At 38.4% G+C, this 9,304-nt stretch overlaps 1 protein-coding gene across 1 annotated transcript; it reads right to left on the bottom strand.

The window, feature by feature from the left end:
- Positions 1 to 99: 99 nt before the first annotated feature.
- Positions 100 to 7,863, bottom strand: lpar3 (lysophosphatidic acid receptor 3). The gene is made up of 3 exons (XM_061033636.1): positions 7,630 to 7,863; positions 5,207 to 5,961; positions 100 to 1,860 (listed from the first exon to the last, which is right to left on the bottom strand). The coding sequence occupies exons 2-3, from the start codon at positions 5,946 to 5,948 to the stop codon at positions 1,532 to 1,534; spliced, it is 1,071 nt and encodes a 356-aa protein (XP_060889619.1). The 5' UTR covers positions 5,949 to 5,961; positions 7,630 to 7,863; the 3' UTR covers positions 100 to 1,531.
- Positions 7,864 to 9,304: the final 1,441 nt, after the last annotated feature.

Raw genomic sequence — 9,304 nt, 5'->3', positions numbered from 1 at the left:
GCTGTAAGCACTTTTTTAAAAATGAACCCCGATGTCGTCACCTTCTTTGTATCATATGTCTGGCTTTTGACAAAAAGAAAACCATGAAATTCCAAGTAATGTTGTTAATTTTTTTAAATATAAAATGTACAACAGTTTAAAAAGTCTCAGCAATCTTATCGCCACACTACCAAGGTCTAAACAAAAAAAAAAAACAGCTTTAATGACGTTATGTCCCTTACAGCAGGAGCAATAAATACTGTACAGCAAGTTAAAGATGAGTCATTTGAACCCTGTCAATGATTTAGCAACTGAGTTTTTCAGAGCAGTCTGGTGGAGGCGAGGAGTGTTGGTTTGTGTGTGTGTGTGTGTGTGTGTGTAGTTGCAGTCTATTCAGTCATATCCTCTTCGGGTCCTGCAGGTGATTGGTGTGGGCTGAACCTCCAGCAGGAATCCAGTGTGTCGCAACATCATTTTACAACCCCCGCACTGTTAGGAGAGTTTCTCCAGAGCAACAAGAGTCATCTATTAGAAAGTTGAAGCGGATGTGTTTCAATGCTACAAGGAGAACAAGTTTTCCCTCACAGGCTGCTCCAGGAGGGAGTTATCTGTTTGTTAAACGGAAGGGATAGAATTCAAAAGGTGAGACAAGAAGGGACTCTGTTATCTGTTTCCCCTGAGGCAAAGCTGCTTTACAAAAGAAAAGCAGGGAGTGATTTTCCAAGCTGAAATTAACATAGCAAATATTGGCCCTAACAATTAGATCAGCCTGAGCATGCTAGCTGTCAAATAGTTAACATTACTTCAACTCTTCTTGAAATCATATGACAGAATGTCAATAAGTTATATAGAACACTAGTTTGCAGTATTTCTGATTGTTTTGTTTAAAAAAAAAGGTGATTTAAAAACGGTTTGCTACCCAAGTAAATCTTGAGTTTTATAGTACCTGACTATAAAGAAGTTACATTTCTATTTCTTACAGGATTCCTTCCTAAAAAGCTACACAAGAAGTTTATCTGCGGGAAAAATCAATCACATGTACAGTGTTATAACCAAAAAAATCGCACAAGTGATGAACTCTGCATGATTTCTACCCTTTTTGCCTGTAAAAAATAAAAAATGTCCACGCCGCATGTCCCTCTTGACTCTTTCCACAGCATAAAGAGTGCATTATTATCCAGGTACTGAACAGCAGGATAAAACAAAACTGGAATTTTCCATAACAGTCTGAAGTGGGAATGATGTGTCTAAAACCTGTAAAATCCTGTGGTATATGAAAAACCTCATCTTTGAATCTATTTGGGATACTAGCAGTTCATCATGGTTTCTTCTTACATCTCAACACCACTCGAGCTACATACTGGAGCAGCTGGCCTGCAGTGAGAGGAGTGAGAAGTACTTTAAAACTGAACAACTATCCCCTGACACCAACTGGAGTAAAGGAGGTGCAGTTCCTCTTCCAAGTCAACTCCAGTCAGTGTCTTTTTAATCTACGTCCAGTCGAAACAGGACTGGAGTTCTGCTTCATTCTTTAAAAAAAATGAAAACATCTTCAGGTCTTTAGTATGTCCTGTTCTTCATTTTTTGTCTCTTCTGACGGAGGCTGGCTGTTGCCCGTGTCCTGTACAGAGCTGAGAGGTCTGGCATTGGCCTTTGTTGACCGCTGGCGCCGCGTGCCGTTCCCAATGCAGCGTAAAAGGTTTTTGAAGGTGGTCCACATTTCGTCGTCCTTGTAGGAGTAGATGCAGGGGTTCATGACGGAGTTAGCTACAGCTAGGAGCAGGAGCCAGCGTTTTAATTTCATGACTTTACAGCTCCTACAGTCAAGGCCGTCCATCAGCAAAACCACCAGGCCAGGAGTCCAGCAGATCACAAAGGCACCTTCAGGGAAAAGCGGAAATCAGTAAGGTTTTGAAACACTTCATTCTTAGATCTTTGCTTGTGCAGGGGTCACCCTGTTTCAGAGCTCAATTTGTAATTTAGAAGAACTCATCTAAGAGTCGGCAAGAAAGCAAAGAGGTATCCTTTAAATTTTGCATTTTAATTTAGCTTTACAAAAATGATTAACTATAATTCATAGTTCATATGTGTTTATGTAACAAATGTACAAATGTGTATTTTTGTTACTTTAAGGTAAAGTCCAAATTTTGACAACAGACTGTAGGCATACTGTAAAGAAGAAAATGTGATTTTTAAGGAAGCTAAGGGGTGCTGGAGTTGATTCCAGCTGTGAATGAGTGAGAGGCGTGGTACACCACGGACTGATCAATACTCACTGACGGGGCTAACGCATAGAGACAAACATTTACACTTACACTCACATACAGTACAGGCATTTTAGAGTCAGCAGCCAGTAACCACTGCACCCTATGCAGTCCAAGAAAAACTATCCATTAGCAAAATTGTTGCTGAATACATTTAATTTATTTAAATATGAATTTAAATTGAGCGACCAAATTATGTTAGAAACCTTTTCATTTACCGCAGACTTACTTGCATCTCCTACAACCTAAAAGAGCCTAAAAAAAGCAAATGAATAAAAAAAACAAAACTTACTTGCATCAGAATGTATATAGTGGTATCAAATTCCAAAATTCCAAAATACGGAAAGTATGGGAGCATTTTAGTAGAGTTATAACTTCGAACTTTGAACTGCTGCCGATGTTGTTGATGTTGATGATATAATAACTTTAATTATAAGAAGAAAAAAAACTGTGCTTTGTCACCGTGCACTGCCTGTCAGCACCTTTCTCTGATTGGATATACTGTTGTATATTGCTTTGGACAAAAGCATGTGCTAAATGAATTGTAGAATTATCGAATGCCATCAGTTTAGTCAATAATATGATAAGTCACAGAGCTACCAAAGAAGCCAATTATTAGCCATCCATTTCAGACATGTTTGGGCACAAAACAGAGCTACTAAAGAGATTTCTGGAGCTGAAAGGAAGCAACAAGCAGCAACTTGTCTACCAACAGTGATGTTGACACCACCAGCCAGTCGACGGCTTCAGTGCATCTGCAGAACAAAAACAAGTATTGCTCTAAACAGCTCTCTTGCCTTCTTTGTCTCTCAGACACATGTGCACGCAGATAAAAAAGAACTGGTGGAAGTATGAACCACATTTGTTCTTTAACTGCCTGAAAGTCAGAAAGTTTGAACTTATTTCTGTTTTATACTCATTCTTCTTCCTTGTGTCTTTTGTTTTTACCACTAATGAACTACATGTTCAAATTAAAGCACATTTAAACAATAGTTTTCCCTCTCCAGTGTTTAGAATATTGAAGTACAGTATAAATACACTCGTGCTTGCAGTGGTGGTTAAAATAATAGTGAACGCAAAGTCTGATCTGCATGGAGTAGTTTCTTACTTCACACTAACTCTCGGACTCAGACTATGAATAATATTTTGGAAGACAAAGTAACAAACTAATAGATTAAGTGTACATTTACACAAGAACTAAATGCGTATGAATTTGCTTTTATTTTCAGTGTTTGTTTGCCTGCACAGGCAGACACCAGTTACAATGTCATCCTTTATCTTTATCTAAAGCGTATGCACTCATTAATTTTACTCAGGTAGTAACAAAGCATGTGTTGATTATGTGCCTTCAAACTGGTCTGTCCAGTTGAGATTCCTGCCTAGGCAGAAGGCTTTCTGTTCTATATCCTATGGTCCTGGATCTGATTGAGAGTCATTACTCTTCTTTTGTCTCCCAGATACTACCATCTTCTTCTCACCAACTGATACTTTTTAACATTTGCACCAACAATGACACTTCTGTACAAACACACCACAGGCTCAGGGGAATTCAGCAGAGCATTTGAAAGCAATTGTAAAAGTTGTCAAGTATAGGTTTGTCCTGCTCTTTCCTTTTTTTGGATCAGTTTGGAGGAGGGGATGTTCATTGAAGGCTAGTTTGTGTGCTGTGGTGTGTGGACGTTACGCCACACAGGCTGTGGAGCAGTGTGTCCTTGCAGGGAGAGATAATTACATAGCAGTCTGGAATAAAGTGAGTAGTGAGGCAGACAGCTCCTTCAGAAAGTTACTATACTGTACTGTCCCGTGCCATCCGTCCGGGAAAACTAAGTACCCAAAGAGACAAAGCACAATGAAAGACTCCTGGTCAAGTCATTGCAACTATGTCATGCTAGTTCTTATCTATGATGATATAAAGTGGGAAAAAACTTTAGTGCATTCGTTGCTGAGATGAACTCATCTGACCTGCGTCAGTCTTAGCAGAGTTTCTGTGATTTAGGGTATGGCAACTTTGTTTATGTGTTGTGTTCTAGTTGCATGAGAATGTGTAAAAAAAAAAAAAAAAACACCCTTTTTTGTGGTTAATAGAAGACCTAGTAGCGATGTACTATTGTTCAGTTCTTCAGGAAAGCACTGGGAGGGAAGGGCTTAAGTCCTTTTACTCTTTTCAAAGTATTATCCTGTTGTAACAACTTCACAAAGAGCCAGACAAGGATATCTGACTGCCTCATCCTGGATACAATTACAAAAGAAAAGATCTAACATTTTATGTGCTCCTAATTTGGAAAAGAAGATGTGCAGTGGTGAAACTATTAGCCATCTTCTATTTCAGAGGGTTTGTCACAGAAAATACATAAATTGCTTCAGTTTGGGCTCCTCAATTTGCCTCGTTTTCCTGTTTAAAATACTGTTAGCGTAATATTTTAGGTGAAACTGTTGGTTGGGCAGAAGATACACCTACAGATTTACCTTTAAATTGGAAATGACAGTATTTTAAAATCATATAGGCTGATTAATGTCTCTATCCAGGGAAACATAAAATTGTTTTAAGAGGAATAATGAGTAAATACGCTAAGCCACTGAGCAGTGAACAAACTCAGAACATGTAGACTTTGAAGCAACAAAATAAGAGATAGAGAGAAGAAAATAAAACATTTGAATGACTCTTCCTTTGGTTTCATTTAAGGCTCACTCAAATCACTGAGAAGCACTCAAACTGCTTCCTGAAAGCACAAGTGCTTGTGTTATTCTGCTCAAGGTTTTCTCTCTTATCAGGAAAACATTAGTTACAATCCAGTATGATCAGCGGAGACTCAGTGAATAGCCTGGACTTTGTGACCTTTTAAAACCCTGACGATTATACACAGCTGTGCACCACAACGTTTACAGCTGACATCTGCAGGAAATGTTGTGGCTCACTGTTATATCAATGAGACTGCACAGACATTTTAATGATCAGCACCTACCGAGCACAACCATGACCGTCTTGATGAGCTTGATGGGCGTCCTTTTGCGGTTGATGGAGCCGGTGGTGTGAGACGAGAGCATGGCCGTCTTCTTCTTGACATAGGCATAGATCCTCATGTAGATGACCACCATCACCAGGAACACCACGAGGTTAGACACAGACCAGAAGACCAGGTAGCTCCGGCTGAAGATGGGCGCCAGCTGGGAGCAGTCGCTGAGGTTGCAGATACAGTTCCAGCCCAAACTTGGCACAGCCCCCATAAAGATGGAGATGGCCCACACCAGCACTATCAGCAAGGTCACCCTCCTCTTCGTCAGGTTGCTGTGGACGTTCCAGTGCATGACGGAAATGTAGCGTTCAAGAGCGATCACTAGCAGGTTTGCCAGTGAGGCAGAGAGACTGATGTCTAGAAGACCCTGACGGATGAAGTATTCTTTAACTGTAAGTTTTCGTGACAACTCGCCCGTGTTAAACATGAGGTACACATACGCAATCCCCGCCAAGAAGTCCGAGGCTGCAAGGTTGGCGAGGAGATAGTAGAAAGGGTAGTGAAACCTCTTATTGGTGATGACAGCGGCTATGACCATGGCGTTGGAGACCAAGATGAAGCAGCAGAAGAGCGAGCCCACCACCTGCACCAGAATGAGCTGGGAACTGTACCATTTATCGTCTGCACCGCTGTTGTTGTAGAAGAAGAGCATGGACTCGTTATAGTGACAGGTCTGGTTCTGAGGAGCCATTTTCAGGTTGAGTCTGTGAAATTAAGAGAAAAGAATAAGGTTTGAAAACATTTATCAATACTTTAGCCAGATTTAATTAGTAAATTATCTGGTAAACAAGTGGTCAGGGGATCAACAGAAAGTTAATTGCTGAGTAAATGTGAAAATATTCTTCAGTTTGTTTGAGTATTTTGTCCTTTGTCCTTGATGATGGTTCATTGAGTATATATGGGATTCAGACCATTGTCCTACTGGTTTCTGGGCAATGCAATTTGTGAAACATTAACATTTTTAAAAGAGCACAATACCTTCCTCAAAAGTTTCTCCAATAAACTGCAGATTGATTCTTAAAAAATAGTTATTAGTTGGAGACTTTGGTTTGAAGAATGCCTCATAAACCCTACTGTATTTGCAAATGTACAATTAAACTTATGTAGAAGGGAAAAAAATCACATTTAATAAAGATATAATTGGGATGGTGAGGATAATAAAAAGTCAAAATTACAATCATTTGCTTTGTCAGAAAAGTGGATAGTTTCCGCCAATTTTCAGAAAGCTATGAGAATTATTGACTTACACACTATAGGACGTAATCAATTACTTAGGTTAATATCTAAACACAACTTTAATTACCAAATATATTATTATCACAGTATTCAAAAGGAAAATAATTAAATCCTTACATTTGATAAGCTAGAACTATACAATTAAATAAAAAATGTTTTTGCATCACTATCAACTAAAACAATCAGGTAACTGAGTGATCATTGTTTCAGCAGTCAATCAATCAATCAATCAATTTTTATTTGTATAGCGTCAGCTCACAACAAGAGTTATCTCGAGACACTCTACAAAAAGCAGGTAAAAGAACTTACTCATTGTTATGTTACAAAAGAGCATGTGAAAAGACCTTACTTATTGCTATATTACAAAGATCCGGCCTATCCATCATGAGCACTTTAGCAAAGCAGCAAAAGTTGGCAGTAGGCTATACTTTTATTCACCGATTGAAGTAATGATCATACTTTATAAGCTTGTCCTATGTATGTACACCAATACCTAAAGCAGACAGATAAATGTAGTAAAGTTAGTATCCCAATAAACTGTAGAGTAGAAAAAGAAGAATTGGGCATGAAAAGAAAATACTAAATTACCAGTGCTCTGAATATTTAACTTCAGCAGAATACTAATACTTTCATACATTCCATCACTGTTGAGTGGAAAAGGACAAGTGCACATGCAAAAGGTAAAAAAGCTGCTTTGAATAAAACTGAACAGAACTCCCCAGACAACTAAAGCTGAACAAGATAGTTACTATAGCTACAATGTAATTAAAGCCAAAACAACACACCCTCAAGTAACTAACATATGTAAAGTTACTACCTGAGTTTTCTACCTGTTCAAACATTCTTTTGGGTAAACATTACAAATATGCCGCAAGACAAGATTTCGAGCCTAAAGTAGCCTACGACTTCCTATGTGACTTCAGAAACAATACATTTTCGCAAAGAGTTAACCTGTCCGACAACAGCGAAGAAGATAAACAGAATTCCCTCAGACGCAGTGAAAAAACCTCGTGCAGAAAATAAAATACAAGTACAACTAAATGAAAGTAGCCTATACTCATTTTTGCCAATATAAGCCTATATTAAAATACAGGAAGAAGACAGATACATAAGAACAATGAGCCAGGTGAGTCTACCTGTGGCGAAGGGCTGGTCTTGTTGCGTCAGTAGGCTAGACCAAAAATATTGAATGTTGAAATATTCCGTGAGTTTCTGAGCATGTTTCCCTCCAGCATTGAGCAGCAGCCTGACTGACTGACGGGAGGTGAGAGCAGCAAGCGCGAGGACAAAAGTGAAGGAAGAAAAGTTGGACGTCTTCACTTTGAGGCTCGAGCTCGGTGACGTAGAGGGCGTGCCACCCGTCCTCCAACGTGAATTCCTCCGGTTTACCACTGCACGGTCCCAATAATACACAGATTATTGAAATGAAGTGGGAAAAGGACACGCATTTAGCCAATTAATCTATAACTTGTGTGTGATTCTCTTTAGCTATTGGACTTAACTTGATTATTTTTCTGTAATTATTGACTGCTCCAGATTCGACGTTACAGGTCTACTTTAATTCAACTAGTCCTACAGTTCAGAGGGATTTTGTAGCCTACCTTCCTTTTCCTCGAAAGCTGGCATTTATCTTTACAATATTCAGAACATTTTAAAAGTGAAATCATTTTTGAAATATTTAAAACACATTTAGCTATAGGTATAACACGTGGGTTGCCAAATGTTGGGCATATCAAAGTATACACCTTCTCACGTTTTGTATTCCAATAAATTGTTGAGTTAATTTTACCAATGAATTTATAGGCCCTATAAGTTTAATATATAGGCCTATAAAAAACAGGGAAATGCCCTTAAAAATGCGAGGACGATTTTTCGCTTGGGGTTTTATGTTTGTTTTCTTTAATAATATTACAATGACAATAATAATAATAATAATAATAATAATAATAATAATAATAATAATGATGATGATAACCTCTGAGCTCCTCAGATTCCACTACCTACTTACAAACTCTATATAAAACTGAGCTCATGTCTACAGCAAATGTATCACGTCTGTCCAAATGGCCTTCACTCTTAATATTAAATTCAAGTTTTTTGTTATTTGTCTGTTTTATTTTTTTACTTCAGGCAGAATTGTAAAGCAGCACATTTTGTTGCTGTGTCAGAACTTTTACTCAGCTGAAATATACTCTAAGTACCTCTTCTAGCATTGACTCAACACACTGGCAGCTGAATTAAGGTTCTATCTCTTATCCTGCCCAATGAATGACCACTACAAAATGGGCCACAGGAGCTGGGGGTCAAACCTTTAATCTGTCAATTAGTGGACAATCTATAATATTTCAAAGCCACATCGACACTATTGTTCTTGTTTGAGAAAAGGCTTTAATTTTGCTTGTCTCACCTCAGACTTGAATGCCTATATCACTTTAGAAATCATCCAAAAAAAACTAGTATGAAGAACACATGATCACAAAGGAAAAATACTGCATGGGTATCACTTAATGACGTGTTTTGTTTAAATAGGTGTCATAAACTAGAGTGCCTCAGGCATTACGGCAAATCCCAACACTGACTGGTCTGGAGATGGTTTGAGTGAGATCCAAATGAAGGGTACAGAATAACAGTGACAACCCTTTCGATAACACCTCCATTAATATCTTCAATTTGTTATTTGAATAAGACATACGTCCTTTTCTAAATCACATTAAGAGCTCAGTAGTCAAACTCTAAGTTAGAGATCATGCTTCAACTTGCTTGTAGATTTAATGATAAAACTGAGTCATACTCTAGCTCTGGTGTCATATT

This window comes from Labrus mixtus, chromosome 3 (assembly GCF_963584025.1).
Source record: "Labrus mixtus chromosome 3, fLabMix1.1, whole genome shotgun sequence".
Lineage (NCBI taxonomy): Eukaryota > Metazoa > Chordata > Actinopteri > Labriformes > Labridae > Labrus > Labrus mixtus.
The sequence above is the reverse complement of the archived record's forward strand: the minus strand, read 5'-3'. Positions and strand labels throughout refer to the sequence as shown.